The following is a 21871-nucleotide window of genomic DNA, read 5'->3' on the forward strand; positions in this document are numbered from 1 at the left end:
GTCTCTCACTATCTCCCTGAGTTTGCTCAAGTTCATGTCCACAGGATGCCATCCAGCCATTTTATCCTCTGTCACTCTCTTCTCCTTCTGCCTTTTGAGAAACTAAAAGCATTCTTATTAGACTTTTTTGTTATGGACTAGTTTACTGCTGTCTATATCACTAGACAGATTTAAATATCAATCTCACCCTTGGAAGGTCTGAAAATAAAGCATATTAACAGATGTAGGATGAATGGTTCTTAGGTGCTATTCCTAGGCAAATTTACCTCACTTCTCTTCATTTTCTCAGTCAGCACTGCAATAATTTAACCTGAAAGCATGTTAACATTGTTTCTTAATACTGTAAATCCTTTCTTTCTGTACTCACATATAAATATGTTTATAGTGTAACAAAGTTTACTTCAGAATTTAAATGTACTAGATCAATAATATTCAGGCATATGTTTCTCTTTTGTACTTGTTAGCATCACTAAAAAGTTCAGATACATAGAAGAAAAAATGGTTACGGTGACAATTTGGTTCTGACATATTTCTGTCTTTTTCTAGTAGCCTTTTATAGTTTGAAAAATACAATCACGCAGCTTAAATAAAAATAATTAAAATATTACTCTTTAGCAGTAAGAGAATTTAATTTTCAGTTTTAATGACAGAATTGTCATTGTCTCCCAGCTAGTAATGAACTTGCCATCTTATGAATTTTCTCTTTTCCCCAGGACAGCATCTTATTTTCCCAGGAGCAATAGTCAAAAGGCTCTGTTCAACAGTCTTCAATGGATGCTCTGAGGCTTTATCAGAACTACTGAACACTAGTTCTTTGTATGATTATAAGGTAGTCAAGAGTTTAACATTATCGCTCATTAAACAGAATCAGCCATCACCTGTTGCCTGACATCAGTGTCTAGTAATTGCAGGTATCTCATCAATGCATCACTAGAAAAGTGAGAAGGGGAGTCAGTCCTCTTCATAGAATTAATATAAATTAAGCAATTTTTCGACATAGTATCAGTTCAGTTCAGTCGCTCAGTTGTATCAGACAGGAGCATAAAGATCAGGAAGACAGGCTCAGAAATACAAAGACAAAAGGAGGAAGGATGCATGGCTGAAAGGCTGACATCTGAATATGATGTCTGTACCTAAGGTGAGCTTCTTACCATGTCATGCCCACAAGTAGTGCCTTCTGCAGCTGGCATGAATTTAGTCTCACATTTTCTTCCTATCCGGTGGCACCACAGGGCTTTACAGATATCCTAAAATGGAAAGAAGTTCATTAGTATTACAAATAGTCCACACAGCTGTGATAAAATGTTGTCATTGTTTAGTTGTTAAGTCATGTGTGACTCTTTTGCCACCCTATGGACTGTAGCCTGCCAGGCTCCTGAGTCCATGGAATCTTTCAGGCAAGAACACTAGAGTGAGTTGCCATTTCCTCCTTTAGGGGATCTTCCTAACCCACGGATCAAATATGCATCTCTTGCTTTGGCAAGCGGGTTCTTTACCACTGAGATACCTAGAAAGCCCAGTATTACTGAAAAGTTTAAGGGAAAAACAACTGATACATATTAAAAGCTAATGTCTACTCAGGAGTAGGTACTCATGGTAGACTAATGACCCAGAAGTCTCATGTTCTAGACATGGTCCAACTTCATTCTATCCCCGAAGCTCTATTTATTTCTATTTATTCATCATACATTTAACAAAATTATACTTCCTAAATTAAAAATAAAATATGCTTAATCCAGACATTGAAGAAAAGTACAAATAATTAAAAATTAAGAAATTAAAAACCAATAACACATAACATTTCATAATTCACTCTTGCTCCTACCTTTCACTAACCTCTGCAACTCTGAATCCTCATTTCCATGTTAAAGATGATGATGAAACTTGCTGACATGTCCATTTCTCTAGCCAGTCATCCATTCATTCATTTACCCACCCATCCACCAACCCCAAATCTTTGATGAAGGTCTAGAATGTGCCAGGTATCTAGCTAGGCATGGGGTTTCATAAGCAATATGACCAGACCTACTCTCTCAAGAATGGTCTTAGAGGGAGTAGATCGGTGTAAATCACCACTGGTGAACATGGGAAGAGGTTCCCCTGCTACAAGGGAAAGAACATGGTGCAGCATGGGCTTGCCATTAGAAAAGAGCTTCGCCTGAAGGACTCAGGAAAGGAGTGGGAGAAGATGGACAGATGAGTCAACTCTTCAGATCAAGTCTGGCTCTTTCCGAAGAGAAAGAATGAAGGGTTCATGCAAAGAAAGATAAGAAAGAACAATGGCATGTGCAGAGGAAGGAAGCTCCACATGGCTGATTCGTGAGCAAAATAAAACAAGATCTGAGGTTTAACCACAATAAAAAGCCTCTCCAACTGTAAGAAATTATTTACGCTTTTAGATCCAAAGGAACATCTTAGTGAAGGGTAGACCGTGGGGCTCATGAAATGATGGGACCTTCAGGAAAGCTGGTGGGGGCTGCAGTGCACATGACGAAAACATTTCTTAAATGACCTGTACAACTGTTCTAAATACTTGAACCAGTGCTGCACTATTTCCCAAGACATTTAATATCTGCATCTACGGGGTGCTTCCTGTTATAAAGAAAATGCAACACAGCAAAACTTCCACATGGTTCTGTCTGAAAAATGGCATTTCACGGCATCTGTGCCTCTACTTCCAGTTTCAGGTGGTGCTTCAGAGTGACTGTGCCTCTATTCCTGTTTCAGATGGCACCTCAGGGCGTCTGTGCCTCTTCTTCCTGTTTCAGGTGGCGATTCAGGGCGTCTGTGACTCTACTTCCTGTTTCAGGTGGCCTTTCACTGCGCCTGTGCCTCTACTTCCTGTTTCAGATGGTGCTTCAGGGCGTCTGTGCTTCTTCTTCCTGTTTCAGATGGTGCTTCAATGCCTCTACTTCCTGTTTAAAGTGGCGTTTCACAGCGTCTGTTCCTCTACTTCCTGTTTCAGGTGGTGTTTCATGGCGTCTGTGCCTCTACTTCCTGTTTCAGGTGGCACCTCAGGGCGTCTGTGCCTCTACTTCCTGTTTCAGATGGCGCTTCACGGCATTTGTGCCTCTACTTCCTGTTTCAGGTGGCGCCTCAGGGCGTCTGTGCCTCTACTTCCTGCTTCAGATGGAGCTTCAGGGCGCCTGTGCCTCTACTTCCTGTTTCAGGTGGCGCCTCAGGGCATCTGTGCCTCTACTTCCTGTTTCGGATGGCGCTTCACGGCATTTGTGCTTCTACTTCATGTTTCAACGATGCTAGAGATGAGCTCACACGAGGCTTTCTGCATTGTATGAGTGACTAATTGAAAGATTTTCCTTTTAGCAATCCATATGGATTTTACCTTCACAAAACATAATTCTGAAATCTCCATAAATTTATTCATTATATGTTTAACAGTTAAAATAGCTGTTAAAGACACCCCCTCCCCCCACGCTTGTATCTCTCTCACTGAAAAGACAGATTTTCAGAACATGGAATTTTAAGAAGCTTTTGATGTTTTAATTTGGATATCAATTCATTGCTTTTATTTTGAGGTGTTCATAGTAATCTCCTATGGTTACAATCATGGTACTGTTAAATTGTATTTTCTCTGGAGCCTGACAGAATCATGAAGTGCTACTGGGGCAAACATGTCATGCCTGGTGGTCAGTGTTGCGCCTGGTTCTCATGACATTAATTAGCATGCTGTACCAGGGGTCTCTGTTCTTGGCCGGAATGGTGTTTAGAGATCAGAGCCATAAGAAGACCTAAAGGCATCCATAACATCAGGGGGCTGGGTGTCTGTAAGTCTCCAAAGGGACAGCTAGGAAGCTCTGTTTGCACGGATGACACACAGATTTCAGACAGTGGTGCAGGGGAGGGGTACCTGCCCTGATGTAACCTAGTGATTCGGGCAGCTGGGCAAGCACAAGCAAGGGGAAGGACACACAGATGGATAAGTGCATGATAAGGGAATGGTTAGCTCCTATGGCTGGGTTAGCAGGAGACACAGAGGCCCAGGGGAGGGTTTGGGCTTCTGAGAAGGTATCTGGTGTAAATTGGGCAGGACAGATAGGGCAGGCAGAACCCGGGTATCCTCTTTGTATGTAGCTGCCCATCGACTTGTCCCGGGGGCCACATGAAGTGTCAGAGGTCCTGTGCCCCCTTTAGGGCTTGGCACCCGACAGGCACCAAATTCATGCCAGTGTCCTTTCTCAATTCCGATCATGAGGAGATGTGAGCTCACTTCCAGTTCCCAGCCTGGTTCATGGCTGTGGCTGGAGGGAGCCAATGCTGCTAATTCCTGGGGCGGTTTCGGAGATGATGGAAGAGGGTAAAATAAATGGGGCTTTAAAATGTTAAATTATTTTTATGTTTTTGTCATCAATACCTGGAACAGTGCTTAGCACCTGGCTGGCTTTCAATAAATGCTTTCTGAGTGAGTCAAACATCTGTTAGTTTGTTTCTGTGGAAACGTTGGACAGAGTGAGCAGAAACTTCTTTAGTGTAAAATGATCATAATAGTGATCAGTGGATTGTGATCATGAAAACATCTACGATAATTTAGGAGGGTAACCTTATGATATGAAAATGCTACACCGAGACTACTGCTAAAAGTATTTTCATAGTCTTCTTACATGATAGTTTTGGGTAACGTTCTGCAGAATATAGACATATAGATGGAAGATACTAATGAAAGTGACGGTTTTTAAGTTTTTTAAATAAGAAGCTCCCATGTAGAGGAGGCTGGTGGCCATCAGCACACCACTAAATCATATGATGTGTCTCTTCTTCAGCCTGTGCCCAGTTTATGCCATCTGTGTATTTCAGCCCCATCCTTCAAACTGCTCAGTCCCCAATTCTAGGCCCCCAGGTAGAAATAAATCAAGAGTTACAAGAGCCTTGAAATATATAATTCATGTTATTGTGTTCTAACATGTCAGAAAGTATTCGAGGCTTTGGTGTCTTTATGTAAATGCTGGCCACTTAATAACAATGTGACATTCTATCCTGGAAAACAAATAGAAAACCTAGTATCTCAAATGATGTTTATTTTGTTATCTAAACAACTCAAATCCAATTATTCCCTCTTGGTTTTATCATATTTTGACTTTACTGCTAACTTCTGGATTAAGTACAAGGGTGGTATTAAACTAACATTATGATCATTACATTCTTAATAAAATTTTAGGTCCTCTTGGAACAAAGATACTATTAAATAATGGTTCCAGGGATAGGAATGTGGAATGCAATAAATGCTGGATGGGGTGGGGTGGGCACAGGGCGGGGGACTTCCCAATTTACCAACAGTACCCAGGACACTAAGGTGATAAAATTTCCAATTCTCACATGCTGCACCTCAGATTGTCAGTTCAGGACACCAAGCGATGTTGATGAAGCAGAATAGGAACTTAACAAAGACAAAGTGTTCAAAATAACTAAAAATGGTATAGATGATCCTATTAGCAAAGCAGAGATAGAAAGAACAAACGAATGGGCACCGAAGGAGGAAGGGGAGCTGGATGAACTGGGAGATTGGGACTGACACATATACATTACTGATACTGAGTGAGTATACTTTCACTTTCATAAAATAGGTAACTAATGAGAACCTACTGTATAGCACAGAGAACTCTACTCAATGCTCTGTGTTGGCTTAAATGGGAGGGAAATTAAAAAAAGAGGATACATGTAAACATATAGCTGATTCACTTTGCTGTACACAAAAGTTCACAACACTATGAAGCAACTATTGTTGTTGTTCAGTTGCCCAGTCGTGTCTGACTCTTTGTGACCCCATGGACTGCAGCATGCCAGGCCTCTCTGTCCCTCAACATCTCCTGAAGTTTGCCCAAGTTCATGGCATCAGTGATGCCATCCAGCCATCTCATCCTCTGAAGCCCTGTTTAACCCTGTCTAAAATATCATCCATCCATCTGTAACCCTTCCCAGCAAATTTGTACTGAGTGGGTCTTAAGTGCCAAGGGTTGGTTTAGGCACTGGGTAGTTTTTCTGTTATTTATTATTTTATATTCTCCCATCAGAAAAGTTCAAGATATTTACATTTCAACTTAATCAAATAGACTCATTCTTAGAAGATTTCAGCAGGAGGTCATTTGAAAAATTAAATTTTGTAATTGAGAATTTCCTGAGATGCTTCAATTCATATAGAATATATAGAATCTAATTGTCACTCTATATCTAAAGTTGAGATTCTTTATATTAGAAGGTTTGGCCACATGAGTAGAATTTAACTTCTAAAAAGAAAACTATGTCAATTTTATTTGTATTAAAAAACAATTTCACATCATAGGGAATTATGTTACAATACTGACTTTGATGGATTTTTTTTCAAAAGGTATCTTCTCTATTGTTTATGGTGAAGTAACTGGTACTAGGCTTACTTTTCTACATTTAAAAATTATAAAACTGGCTAATTGTTTCAGACTCTTGCAACAAGCAACACAGTACATAGTTCTCAAGAGAAGAGAAATTCATCAGGTGAGTGCCACCTCTGCCCAACTCCCCCCCGGGTACATTTTGCTGACCATGGTACAGAAATGTGGATCCTACGCAGACAACAGCGGTCTCACCGAACTGAGAGTGCAGAGATCCAAGTTGGGGCTGCAGAAGTAGCCAGAATTTGTGGGACGACGATCAGAAAGGAAAAAGTTAAATTGAATAGGGAGCCCTGAAGATTCCCTTCAGGTCCTTATCTAAGGGGTGAATGGCTGATACACAGGATGAGACTCCAAGTGGTCTGGCAGAGCGCAGCATCTTTGAGCTGATAGCTGATAAGGGTTGGAAGATTGTGCATACACAATGCTGGGAAAAAGCAGTGTTCTGGCCCACACAAAGTGAGCATCTGGGCATCCAGTGGAAAGCCCGAAGTCCACGTTTCATGAGTAAGAACCATAAGCTGTCTAATAGGTAGAGTACAGGCTGTGCCTTAGAGCTAAGGAAAACCTTATGGCAGAAAGTTAAGAGGAACTAAAAAGCCTCTTGATGAAAGTGAAAGTTGAGCGTGAAAAAGTTGGCTTAAAGCTCAACATTCAGAAAAGGAAGATCATGGCATCCGGTCCCATCACTTCATGGGAAATAGACGGGGAAACAGTGGAAACAATGTCAGACTTAATTTTTTGGGGCTCCAAAATCACTGCAGATGGTGACTGCAGCCATGAAATTAAAAGACGCTTACTCCTTGGAAGGAAAGTTATGACCAACTTAGATAGCATAATGAAAAGCAGAGACATTACTTTGCCAAAAAAGGTCCATCTAGTCAAGGCTATGGTTTTTCCTGTGGCCACCTATGGGTGTGAGAGTTGGACTGTGAAGAAGGCTGAGCACTGAAGAATGGATGCTTTTGAATGGTGGTGTTGGAGAAGACTCCTGAGAGTCCCCTGGACTGCAAGGAGATCCAACCAGTCCATTCTGAAGGAGATCAGCCCTGGGATTTCTTTGGAAGGAATGATGCTAAAGCTGAAACTCCAGTACTTTGGCCACCTCATGTGAAGAGTTGACTCATTGGAAAAGACTCTGATGCTAGGAGGGATTGGGGGCAGGAGGAGAAGGGGACGACAGAGGATGAGATGGCTGGATGGCATCACTGACTCGATGGACGTGAGTCTGAGTGAACTCCGGGAGTTGGTGATGGACAGGGAGGCCTGGCATGCTGGGGTACATGGGGTCGTAAAGAGTCGGACACGACTGAGCGACTGAACTGAACTGAACTGAAGGAAGAATAATGGTGGCTCAGACGGTAAAGGATCTGCCCACAGTATGGGAGACTCAGGTTCAATTCCTGGGTCTGGAAGATCCCCTGGAGAAGGAAATTGCTACCTACTCCAGTATTCTTGCCTGGATAATCCCATGGACAGAGGAGCCTGGAGGGCTACAGTCTATGGGGTCACAAAGTCAAGTATGACTGAGTGACTAAAAAAAAAAAAAAAAAGGAATAATAAAACAAAGGCTCAGGGGATCGAAAGAATTCACCTACTATAACAACATAATATTAATATACATAACATAAAATAACAATATATCATGATATATAATTGTAACGCAAGTGATATATTCAAAAAACGGGCATAAGTGAACAAGTAGGATATTCTCTAGAGACATACAGACTATAAAAAAGAACCAAATGGTGATTCTAGTATGAAACTTAAAATAAACCAAATGCATAGTTTGACGAATTGTCTAAATAAATGACTAGGAATGTTAGAAGAAAGAGACAAATGATGAGAAACTTTTATTAGAAACAGCTGAGTCAGATGAAAATGGAACTATGTCTTTAAAGGGTCTAAAGGGAAAAAAAGGAACAAAGAATGGACTGTTTAGAATTTTATATTCAGAAAAAAAGTGTTCTTCAAAACTGAGGGTAAATTAATGACATTTTTCAGATAAAGAAAACCTGAGATACTTTATGGCCACAGATTTGTGCTACAGAAATGCTAAAGGAGGTTCTTCAGGCCGTAAGGAAATGACACAGTTTGAAACTGATGAATAGTAAATGGCAAATGTGTGGGTTAACATAAAAGATGACCCTATTTTATTTAAAAATAACCCATTATTTTAAAACACAAATTGTAACAGTGTGCCATGTGGCTCATAGCTTGCAAAAGAAATAAAGTACATCATGACAATAGCACAAAGAGTGAAAGAAGGCTACATGGACCCATTTGTTGTAAGGATCCTGCATTTTGCATAAAGTGACATGATGCTAATTCTATGTAGGTTGCAAGTTAAAGATGCAGCTTTAGAGCAACCACTAAAAGTGCAAGAAAAAGATAGCTAAAAAGCAAATTGGTTCAAAAAATAGAACTTTTGAAAAGACATTTAATCCAAAAGAAAACAGAAACAAAAAAGGAATGAGAACAGGAAACAAATAGCAAAATGGGAGATTTAAATCCACTGTGTCAGTAACTGTTGTGCTTCGTCGCTCAGTCGCGTCTGACTCTTTGTGACCCCACAACCCTCAGTCATGTCTGACTCTTTGTGACCCCAAAATAAAACAGAAACAAAAAAGGAATGAGAACAGGAAACACATAGCAAAATGGGAGATTTAAATCTGCTATGTCAATAATTGTTGTGCTTAGTCCCTCAGTCGTGTTTGACTCATTGTGACCCCGTGGATTATAACCTGCCAGACTCCTCTGTCCATGGGGATTTTTCAGACAAGAATACTGGAGTGGGTTGCCATGCACTCTTCCAGGGGATCTTCCCAACCCAGAGATCAAACTCAGGGTTTCCTGCATTGCAGGTGGATTCTTTACCATCTCAGCCACCAGGGAAGTCCCATGTCAATAATTACATTAAACATAATGGATTAAACATTCCAGTGAAAGGCTAGAAACTGTTCAACTGGATACAAAAGCAATATCAAACTAAAGGATGCTACAACAGACACATGTTACATAAAAACACAAAGAAACGGGCAGTTAAAGAATGGGGAAAATATGCAGAGTATTCTTAAATAAGCTGATGTGGCTGTATTAGCATAAGATAAAGTAGAATTCAAGAAAAGTGACATTATCAAAAGTAAAATAAAGTTATTGTATATTAATGAAAGGATCAGGAAGAAATAAATCCAAAACTTGTATACACCTAAAAACCTAGCTTCAAAATACACAAAGCAAAAACTAATAGAACCAATGGGAAAAACAGGAAAATATATAACCTTTGTTAAAGATTTTAACACTCATCTCTGAAATCATTACATAACAAGTAACAAATATTGTAGAGGCTACAGAAGTTGTAAATAATATTGGCAAACAAACTAACAGAATCTCTTACCAAGCAAGGACCAAGAGGGGACCTCAGTTTGATAAAAGGTTACCAGGTAAAAATTTAATTGTCAACCTAAAACAAATGCATTTCCCTGAGTGTAAATATTTCCTCATTAATAGAAAGATGTCTGGAAAAGGAAATGGCAACCCACTCCAGTGTCTTGCCTGGAGAATCCCATGGACAGAGGAGCCTGGCGGGCTACAGACCATGGTGTCACAAAAGGGTCGGACATGACCTAGTGACTAAACAGTAACGACAATAGAAAGACATGCTGCATTGAACTTACTCCCTGTATTTCCCAAACACTATTAGTTTACCACGGATGATAGCCTACAGTCTCAGCAAAACAGTGTGGAAACCAGGAGTATGCTGTAGAACACTCCACCTTTGAAAGAAAATGTTAGATGTGGGCTCCTTTTCCTTAGCAAACAGAAGAGTAACACAAAAAATTCTCAGGGATCTTACATATTCCTCCAACGGAAAAAGCAACACTGGGAATACTGTGTTGATGCTAGCTGATTTACTATTCTGGTTCGAAGCTGAGATTACCCAGCTGAGGAGATAAACATCCAGTTCTGGCAGACAGCTGTAACTGACTCTACGGGGAGACCTACTTGAGTTTAGAAGAAAGAAGATGATCATGTTGGATTTAAATTGGGCATATTCCCAACGTGTTCTGAAATGTTGGAGATTTCTGGAGGACTATATATTTTTGTCCACTTTACTTTTGATTTTATTATAAACTAGGATAAAAGAAAACTCGTGTGACCCCATGGACTGTAGCCTGTCAAGCTCCTCTATCCGTGGGATTTCCCAGGCAAAAATAATGGAGTGGGTTGCTATTTCCTTCTCCAGGGAATCTTCCTGACCCAGGGATCGACCCCAGGTCTCCTGCATTGGCAGGTGGATTCTTTATGGACTGAGCCACCAGGGAAGCCCCCAAAATCACTACTTTCATTCCATTTATGGGTGGCTTTGATAGCAGTTTAGTAGAGCGAGTTATGAAATCTTCATGTTCCCTTGTCTAGCAAGACCACGTGTCTCTGTGTTACATGGGGAATCTATGTGAGAAAACCGCTCTGCTGGTGTCCCTGGGGTCAGGAGACTACTATGAAAGGCTTCTCTAGAAATACTTCATTTGAGGAATTTAATAATCAGAAGTCCCAGACAGGCTACTGCCTTATGGTAAATTCTGTCTCTGTCTGAGGAAGGTAGGGGAGCAGAGGCAGTGCGTACTGTTCCTTAAACACCATTTGAAAAGAATACAGTGTATTAATTTGCCACCTTCCACCAACCAAGAGTTCTCACTGAACTCGCATATGATAAATCAGAAGGAGCTGACCCAAGAGGCCAAGTCAGTACTCGAGAGAAAGCTGATACCTACCGCAGCATCCACGGCCACCTTCTTTGCCAGTAAAACATGTGTTTCCTGTTATACAGGGCCAGCCCTAACACACAGGATTTGACATTTGGTAGGTACCCAATAAACGCAGCACACATCAACGTCAGCTTCACCGAATAAAACGGTTTTATGAAGCATTTCGCGCTGAACACTTGCGGACAATCGCTTGCCTTTTTGAAACCCAGCGTGCAGAGCTTGGCTTCCTCTCCAAATTGCCACTTGCACTGTGTGTTCGCGTCGTATAACTCTCCGGGCAGCTTCTCCGGATACTTGTACTCCTTCACGGGCTTTGGCCGGTCGGCAAGGCAGGTAGCCTGGGCGGTGCTAGAACACAGAAGAGCTGCTGGTGAGGCCAGGAGTTCCCAAAGGTGTACACGCAATCAGGCCTTTTGTTTCCCCTCATCAGTGGCACCCCACTCCAGTACTCTTGCCTGGAAAATCCATGGACAGGGGAGTCTGGTAGGCTGCAGTCCATGGGGTCGCTAAGAGTCGGACACGACTGAGCGACTTTACTTTCACTTTTTACTTTCATGCGTTGGAGAAGGAAATGGCAACCCACTCCAGTGTTCTTGCCTGGAGAATCCCAGGGACAGGGAAGCCTGGTGGGCTGCCGTCTATGGGGTCGCAGAGTTGGACATGACTGAAGTGACCCAGCAGCATGAAAATCTACAACATGTCTTGTGCAAAGAAGAGGAGACTTTTTTTTTCCCCTGAGGTCGAAATAAAACATTTATCTTAATCGTATTTCAATATAGGGGCCACAGTTTCTAAAATTGTTCAGAATCTATGTCATGTTTTCTGGGGAGGCCATTTGCTCTTCCTGGGATCTCTCACTTAGCGTGGGGAAAGTGGGAAGAAATGGTACAACCAGATGTTCGATGCAAGAAGCTCCTATAACAGACACTGTCTAAAGTACACTCCTTTCCAGGAACAATAAAAAGATGAAATGAGCATTGTTAATAGCAGAAACATGATCAACCTGTGTCAAAGGCTGTGATTTTTTTCTTCCTTCCTTTCCTGCACAATAGCTTCCAGCTTCCGCATGGAACATGTGCAGTGATTTCCATCAGAAATGCTCTATACGAAGGCTGATTTCTGACCAGATTCCCAGGCCTAGAAGAAGTTCATTCTCTCCTTCAGTTCACTAGCAGATAGTTAACCACCAATTGGTGATTTCTTCCTCCACAAACAGGGCATTCTGTTCCCTACAGAGACGTGCTTCGGGATAATTTTGCATTGGGAGGAAGGAGGAGAAACAAGTGTTTGCAAATAGCAACTAAATTCTGCTTATAAATTTCCATAAGCAAAAGTGAACAGCAAACAAACAAAAATAAAACACTTCTGTAATCACAACAAATTCCACAGCAGTAGGTCACCTTAGGCATCTCCCAACTTTTCTTTGTGGGGTTGTTCACCTTGAGGGGAATCTTTACCTCACCCTACTCACCCCAAAGTAACAATCTGTTCTCTGTTTCTGTTTTTCTTTTCAACATCCCACACATTCATGAAATCATACAATGTCTGTCTTTCTCTGACTCATTTCACTCATTTCACAATGCCCTCAAAATTCATCTATGTTGTCACACGTGATTGAACTTCCTTCCTTCTCGTGGCTGAATGATATCACACCGTGTGCACGTGTGGATATAGACACAGTACACATACGAGCTTCCCAGCTGGCGCCATTGGTAAGGAATCCACCTGCCAGTGCTGGAGACACAGGAGACTTGTGTTCGATCCCTGGGTTGGGAAGATCCCCTGGAGAAGGAAATGATGACCCAGCCCAGCACTTTTGCCTGCAGAATCCCATGGACAGAGGAGCCTGGCAGGCTAAAGTCCATGAGGTCGCAAAGAGTCACTTGCGACTAAACACACGCACACACACACACACCAGTGCATATACACATGTGAACATCACATGTACATCACATGTATCAAGTCCTCTTTACTCTTTCACCCACTGAAGGACACTCAGGCTGTTTCCAAGACTTGGCCATTGTGATGTGCTCCAGGTCATGACCTCGGTAGAAGTTACACCAAAGTGTGTGTGCATGTGTGCTAAGTCGCTTCAGTCATGTGCAACTCTGTGACCCTATGGACTGTTGCCCCCAGGCTGTAAAATGTTATTGAGCTTATAATTTGGTACATATATATTATATATGTGGTCAAGCACAGCAAAAAATAACATTAATGAAGAATATTAGGCCAAGCCGGAGGTTCTGTAAGAAAATTTCAAAGTCCTTTTCCCCGCCATGACTCACGAACCATAACAGGTTAAAGACTTCCAGAGATTTTTTTTTTTCTTTTTTTACCTTTACCACCTCTTCTTCCAAGAGAGGACACGGGCCCTCAGGAAAGGCTACCTACTTGCCACGGTCAAGGTCTCCCAGGCTTACGTGGGGAAGTCCAAGTTGGCGCATGAGCTGATTCCCTGGCTGATCTACAGGAAACTGCTCGTCCTTCCGTCTCACAAAAACTACACTTAGCCATGACTCGAGGGCTTGTTTTTCTTAAGATCAATATTAAACAGCAGGGCAAGATGTAAATGGAAATGTCTTATTTCTCTTATGTCCCCAAACAGATTCTTTCAGGTCAAATCAAATTTTCTCATCCACAGGGTGGTCTGGGGCACGCCAGGGCATCCGTGCCCCTTTAAACTCCTGCTTTCCTGCAATGACCTTTCTCATGTATGGATGTGGATTATGTGATGAGAGGGCTTCCCTCGTGGCTCAGACAGTAAAGAATCTGCCTGCAATGTGGGAGACCTGGGTTTGATCCCTGGGTTGGGAAGGTCCCCTGGAGAAGGGAATGGCACCCCACTCCAGTATTCTTGCCTGGAGAATCCCATGGACAGAGGAGCCTGGAAGGCTACAGTCTTTGGGGTCGCAAAGAGTTGGATACATCTGAACAAATGTTTCAGTTCAGTTCAGTTCTGTGATGAGAAGGGAGGTGATATTTTCTGATCAGCAGTTCATGATTCAAACTTTCAAGCAGCAAATTGAAGATGAGCCCATGTTGCCATTAAATTTAAAATAATGAGCTAAAATTTCCCTAAGTCCTAGGCCTCCCAGATACAGACATGAGTAAATGTGATGAAGTCTGTCTGTCTGCAGGAAGTGACATACGTCTTTACTGATGAGTCTGAGGAATTTACTGTAAACACTTTTCTACTAAGTATAGAGAAAAGTCATGCTGACAACTTCAGGCCAATTGAGTTTCCTTATTATATATAATTTTTCTGTATACCTAATGCTAAACTGCTAATAAAGGAAAGCAGATTCATCTTCGAAAAGTTGGTCACTTATCCTTACTCATTGTTGGGATCACATCCAAATTGCTGACTAACTGGTGGAGAATATAACAGTGTTTTGATTACTTAAAAGTTAGGGAACCAGAAAACATGTAAAAGAAGATGGATTCAGGGTCATTAAGCCAACGAAAAATCAGGGTTGAAACACTGGGCACATTCAGTTCACAGCCAGACATCTCAAGTGCTAAGAATCCGAAGAGTGAATCGGACAATGAGAGGCTTTCTTGGAAAACTTGATCTTTCAAGAAAACACATTTCTGAGCATGAAAAACATCTTATTATTATTATTTTTTTTATGTGTGGTCCAAATTTTTATTATTATGTGGTCCAAAGAAATTAGTAAACTCCCTGAAAACAACTGTTTATTACTGCATGGCTAGAGAAGAGTTTTAATAATCGGCACAAAAATCAACCGAACAAAATGGCTCTGGGCTCCAGACTCTCATCGGTCATTCCCAGGGCCACATTTTGATTTGGCGATTACACCCCTGATTAGTGGCATGGAGAGAATTATTGTCTCAGACTAGGACTGCTCTCTTTCCGTGAGTTCCATATTTCTTGGCAGTTTAAAACCCAAACTCTCTCATGAAGCTGATCTTCATGCAAGCCCACACTTTGTATCCCTGATGCCTGCACTTTTCAGGTTTTCAGAGCACATTTCAAAAAATTTATGATGTTTATATGTCTTCATCAAGACCAGTAAGATGAAAAAGAAGTAAATTTTTAAGAATATAAAATTTATACAAAGGATTTGAGATATAAAAACATTTAAAATTTTCCTTGTCAATACACTTCTTTGTTAGAGAAAGCAGAATCCTTCACACACACACACACACACACACACACACACACACAAACACACACCCCTAAAAATTTGAGCAGCTGCATGAAGCAGCGAAAAACAATGCTAACAATCCCCAACTTGACCCCAAGAGAACACTGTGCAGAGAAAAGCAAATGTTGACAGGACCCATTGTGCCCTGCCAGTTGAAGAAGAGTGTGAATGCTGCCCTTTTGGTAACAGAAGTTTTAAGAAGCGATCAAGTGTGTATCCCTGGAGTACAGGTTTATATTACAGGATACAGATTTGTTATTGTTGTTGTCTAGTCACTTAGTCTTGTACAACTCTTTTAACACCCCATGGACTGCAGCCCACCAGACTCCTCTATCCCTGGGATTCTCCAGGCAAGAGTACCGGAGTGGGCGGCCATGCCCTCCTCCAGGGGGTCTTCCCCACCCAGGGCTGAGCCTGCATCTCTTGCGTCTCCTCCACTGGGAAGTCCTAGGGTCTATTTGTGTGTTTCCCCCTGGTCTTCTTTCATTTGTTTTCTCTCTCTGACTTTCAAGTCTACTAATTTTTTTTTTTTTACTTTTTTCTTTTTGATTTATTTTTGGAGGCTAATTACTTTACAATATTGTATTGGTTTGGTTTTGTCATACACTGACATGAGTCCGCCACGGGTGCACATGTGTTCCCCATCCTGAACCCCACTGCCTAATTTTTTTCTTGTGATAATCTGCTACAAACTCAAGGTAAGGTGGTTTCATGTGTTAAGTTTTTTCCCCAAGAACATATAATTGAAGTACGAGTGGTAACACTCACACTCTCCTTGATGACGCTCAGACATGTGAATGTGCTTAAAGAGACCTAAGTAGCCACTTCCCTCCTGTTTCTTGCCAGCATGCGAGTATTTTGAAAATAAGGAAGCATGCTCTTTGCATCTCCTTTACAACAGGGGTCCCCAAACCCTGGGCCACAGATCACTCGTGTTCAGAGGCCCCTTAGGAACCTGGCTGCACAGCAGGAGGGGAGCGGCTGGTACACATGAGTCTGGGGACCACTCCAACGGGACTTGGCGGACCCAGCCGTGAACGTCAAAGGCAGCGAGAGACACACAGCCAGCTGCGGGGCTCGTACCTTAAAAACCTGTGCAGGTACTGGCGGCTGCAGGGGGACCAGGAGAAGACCCCGTTGCGTCCTGCCAACGTGGGGGACATTATGTTGCCTTCCGACTTCTTGCACACGTTCCCCTCTCCGTCATGGACCATGCCGAAGCTGTGGGAGAGAAACGGGTCTGTCAGAGCAAAGAACAGGGTCAGCGATCGCACTCACTCAAACCAACACAGGTCAGCCCTGTGAAGACCACTCCTCCTGTGTGCTAGGCAGGCTGGCAAGGGGAAACCAAACCGGGGAAAATATCCACGTGGTCACGGACCCTTCCGGGAGAAACTACCATTTGTGCAGCTACTGAAAGTGCCCACCATCAAAACAGAGCCCACGGCCAGGTATCTGTGAAGGGCAGACAATTCAGTTATAAAAAAGCGTTTCCAGTGTGGGGGATGTGTGCGTGTGTGCTCGGTCACTCAGTCATGTCCGACTCTTTCAGACTCCATGGACAGTAATCTGCCAGGCTCCTCTGTCCATGGGATTTCCCGGGCAAGAGTACTGGAGTGGGTTGCCATCCCCTTCTCCGGGGGATCTTTCCAACCCAGGGATTGAACCCAGGCCTCCTGCATTGCCGGTAGGTGTTTTGCAGATGGTCAAAACCCAAAATGCCAACAGTGCATCCTTACTGTCCCTTGGGAAAACTGCAGTCTCGAGCTTATAAGAATCCCACTGACAGCTGCTACACATGCCCATTAAATCAGCTGCTGCTTAACTTCCTAAAGCTAGTCCTGTAGGATTGCCTCAGGTTGCCATCTTCACCCACCTCAGAAGAGCACAACTTGCTGCACTGGGAAGGAAGCCTGGGGGACTTGGGAGCTCCATGACCTGGAAGACTTCCCATGGGGGCGGACACATTCTTGGAGAGTCAAGCCATTTTTGGCCTTTAGTGCCTGGTACCCACCCGCTCAGGCTTCCCTGGCAGCTCAGCTGGTAAGGAATCTGCCTGCAGTACAGGAGACCCCAGTTCGATTCCTGGGTCGGGAAGATGCCCTGGAGGAGGGCGTAGCAACCCAGTCTAGTATTATTGCCTGGAGAATCCCCATGGACAGAGGAGTGTGGCGGGCTACAGTCCATGGGGTCTCAAAGAGTTGGACGTAACTGAGTGACTCAGCACAGAGCCCACCCGGTCACTGTACGGAGTCCCAGAAAGCAGTTCTGAATGAGCGGGATACAGAAGGAAGGGGAAGGGAAGAGAAGGAGGAAGCAAAGAGGGGTGGATGGTTCCTGCATCCATGTGGGCTTTCCTCTGCCGAGAACCCCATGATGAATGGAGGGAGGGGCACAGGGCTGGGAGACAGGGACACATGGGAGGTAGCTCCCAGGGGGCTGGGGAATCTGCACTTGTGGCAGAGGCTGAAGACTCAACTGTTTTCCTTAGAGCTGTTTAATAATATCAGGAAGAAGAACAACTCCCATTTGTAAGCACTACTTTTCAGGTATGGAGAAGGCAATGGCAACCCACTCCAGTACTCTTGCCTGGAAAATCCCATGGACATTAAGCACATTAAGTATTATTTTCTCACTACAGGTCTACAAGGTAGACATTATATTTGTAACGATAGCAAGATGGGAGGCCGGAGACAGCCTAGTCCAGAGTCTCAGAGCTGGGACTGGAACCCAATACTCTTGATGTCAGAGCTAGGACCGACCCATGCAATAGTGTAATCTGAGCGTGGTTGAAGGGTGGGTCCAAGGAAACCTGCTGCACAATCACTGTCCAACTTCTGCATGATTCCCGCTCAGGACCAAGGGGATGCAGATGCAGTCACTCCAGCCTCCACCTGAAATCCCATTAAAAGCACTCAGTCAAGGCGAGGTAACCGTACGGCAGAGGGGATGTGCCCCAGAAATGGAGGATTCAGGCGTCATCCATGGGAGGCTGCCTCGGGGAGAAAGTGATGAAGATGAAATAGCAAAGTACCTTCCCCTGGATGGCCCTTGACTCGAATATGAAGAAAACACATTAGGGTCCAGCAAGTGCCCTAGATGAATCTGCTACCAATTCTGCCTTCATTTCTAAGGAATTCAAAACCACAGTATCCCACATCTGGGGATTAAACATCTTCATCAAAGTCATTTTCGATGATTCTCAGACTTGTCTGAGCATCAGAATATCTGAGAAATGTACCACACGCTGGCTCCCCAAAGCCTACCTGGTAGAGTTTTGATTTAGTAATGTTGGGGGTTGTTGTTGAGTCGCTCAGTCCTGTCTGACTCTCTGTGACCTCATGGACTGCAGTTAGCCTGGCTTCCCTGTCCATCACCATCTCCTGGAGTTTGCTCAAACTCTTGTGCATTGAGTCGATAATGCCATCCAACCATCTCATCCTCTGTTGCCCTCTTTTCCTCCTGCCCTCAATCTTTCTCAGCATCAGGGTCTTTTCCAGTGAGTTGCCTCTTTGCATCAGGTGGCCAAAGTATTAGAACTTCAGCTTCAGCATCAGTCCTTCCAATGAATATTCAGGGTTGACTTCCTTGAGGATTGACTGGTTTGATCTCTTTGCAGTCTAAGGGACTCTCAAGAGTCTTTTCCAGCACAATTTGAAAGCATCAATTCTTCAGCGCTCAGCCTTCTTTATGGTCCAACTCTCACATCCATCCATAACTACTGGAAAAACCATAGCTTTGACTATATGGACCTTTGTCAGCAAAGTGATGTCTCTGCTTTTTTAATATGCTGTCTAGGTTTGTCATAGGTTTATTCTTTACCATTTGAGCCATCAGGAAAGCCCAAGTTGGGGGTTAGGTTCTGGTGTTTGGGTGAATCCTCACAAAATGATTCTGATACCCAACCAAACTTCAGCACTACTATGTTTCAAGTTGTTCTTGGAAGCAATACAAACCCTAAACTGCACTGAAGGAGTGTGGGGGATCAGCCTAGTGGCATGAAAGTGCACACAATAATCACAGTTGATAGTAACATTAATAAAGTCATGGAAGAATGACTAGGGCACATTTTGAAGATAAGGTTGGTATTTGGCAGCTAAGAAATGAAATTACTATTCAAGTTGCACATGCCAGACATTTTTTTTTTAGCTTCCATGACTCACAGTACTTTATTCCAAGTGGTTACTATTCTATATTTTAAAACAATACATATTCCCGCTTTCTTGTGTACTAGCTTTTAAGTTTCTAGAGAACAGAAGGTCTTCTTAACTGTGCTCAGAGACCCAGCACTGGTGGACTTTCTAGCTCATAACAGGAGCTCCAATGACGTTTGCTGAATGAATAAGAAACGACCTTCCAGCTTTAACAGCAACTCAAATACCCAAATGTAAACATCATTTCACATCAAACTGGACTTGAGAATTATATTCAGTGTCACATGCTTTTAATGTCTTTTACAGAATTTTCTTGAGTTATTCAATGACATCAGCCAGTATTTCCTTGTTACTAGGGATATACCCAGGCTTCTCAGGTGGCCTAGTGGTAAAGAACCTGCCAATGCAGACTTAAGAGACCCGGGTTTGATTCCTGGGTCAGGAAGATCCTCTGGAGGAGGGTGTGGCAACTCACTCCAGTATTCTTGCCGGGAGAATCCCATGGACTGAAGCCTGGTGTGCTATGGTCCGTTGGGTCGCAAAGAGTTGGACATGACTAAAATGACTTTGGCATGCATGCAGTGATATACCCAGGATGAACAGCCAAGCATTTTTAGAGGTTGCATCAATATTTCAGGCTGATCAGACAGCAGTGGTTAAGACAAAGGGAAGACCCTTCAGAAGTAACGATAGGTCAGAGTCATCTGGAAGGTAAATCACACACTGGCTGTGATGATGGTGCCACAGGTAGGACTTGTCCAGACTCGGATGCAGGCTTTTGAAGAAGCAGACCCATCCTCCCTGACAGACAGGAAGCCGACATGGGGACAGCAGTCAGGTGGGACTCTTGAAGCCAGGGCAGGTCAGATAACCTGGGAGAACATGAGTTGCGGCGGTGGGGGAACCTCCAGTCAGGGTCTTGGCCCTGTCATTCACAAGTGGTTTGATGTGGAGCAAATTTTTCAAGTTCCTGAGTCTCAGTTTTCTTACCTATAAAATGGGATGATAAAACTTGCCTCTTAAACTGTTCAGCATATCTGGCATCATGCATGTAAAAAAGGGAAAATTCAAAATATCTCTTTCCCTGATTCACATGGGGTCTTAATCTCAAGACACCTAGATGCCAGCTATCACTTGCATACATAACTTTGGTGTGTGTGTGTGTGTGTGTGTGTGTGTGTGTGCCTGTGTGTAAGGGCGGTAATGAGGAGGCAGTTCAGCCGAAGGTCAATGGGTTTCGAATACTTTTGGTCACAGAAACAAAAATCTTAAGAGGAACGACAATAAATAAAATTGGTAAGAAATGATGCTCCAACCTGCTGGGGGTCCTGGGGGACAGTCTGACAATCACCACATCAGATGATCTTTAAGCAACTATTGCTTTGATATTCTTTAAACCCTTAAAATCACCCAGTGCCTACCCGATCCAGCTAGGGGCTCAGGCTGATGGCAGAGAACAGCCATAAATCAGTGAGGTGCACACATCACCAGCCAGTGCTTGGAAGGGCATCTAATATCAACAGCTAAGGATGGCAATGGACCCCACTCCAGTACTCTTGCCTGGAAAATCCCATGTACAGAGGAGCCTGGTGGGCTCCAGTCCATGGGGTCCCTAAGACTCGGGCACGACTGAGCGACTTCACTTTCACTTTTCACTTTCATGCATTGGAGAAGGAAATGGCAACCCACTCCAGTGTTCTTGCCTGGAGAATCCCAGGGACAGAGGAGCCTAGTGGGCTGCTGTCTATGGGATCGCACAGAGTCGGACACGACTGAAGCAACTTAACAGCAGCAGCAGCAGCAAGGATGGCTAAGCAGAATGGTATCCGCACACCAATTCTGTTTCTTTCCGAAAGACTTCCCTGATCTTCCGTGCACATCTTGCCATGCTGCAGCCCTCACTGCTTGGCCTCTCACATGCCGTGTCTATCTTACCTGGCTTTAGGCTTTTGGAGGGCATGGACCACTAGTCAGTTTGTAGAATCCTACACAATGGTCTGCTGGCACAAGGCAAATTGCACCTGGTGAATGGATCAGAGCATGCATGTGTGTGTGCAGTCATGTCTGACTCTCTGTGACCTCATGGACTGTAACCCACCAGGCTCCTCTGTCCATGGGATTCTCCAGGCAAGAATACTGGAGTGGGTTGCCATGCCCTTCTCCCAGGGATCTTCCCAATCAAAGATCAAACCTACATTTCCTGTGTTGGCAGGCGAGTTCTTTACCAACTAGGAAGCCCCCATATGGATTGGTAAATAGTGGAAAAAAGAGGGGGGCAGGATGATGGCTCATGCATACTCTTGAGCGCAGGATGTTTAATATCATCTTGATGGTCTGCGATGACCATGAAAATTATGTATTTAAGCCAACTTCATATACAAGCAATGCTCAACTCAAGT

The 21871-nt window shown here is 43.4% G+C and overlaps 1 protein-coding gene across 1 annotated transcript in view; it reads right to left on the minus strand.

Moving 5' to 3' along the window:
• ADAMTS16 (ADAM metallopeptidase with thrombospondin type 1 motif 16) overlaps window positions 1-21871 on the minus strand; it is a 193250-nt gene that overhangs the window by 91722 nt on the left and 79657 nt on the right. Inside the window, 3 exon segments of the mRNA XM_070357849.1 lie at window positions 1152-1247; window positions 11344-11497; window positions 16402-16539. Of these exon segments, the coding sequence (XP_070213950.1) occupies window positions 1152-1247; window positions 11344-11497; window positions 16402-16539 (388 nt within the window).

The sequence above is a fragment of the Bos mutus genome, chromosome 20 (assembly GCF_027580195.1).
Source record: "Bos mutus isolate GX-2022 chromosome 20, NWIPB_WYAK_1.1, whole genome shotgun sequence".
NCBI lineage: Eukaryota > Metazoa > Chordata > Mammalia > Artiodactyla > Bovidae > Bos > Bos mutus.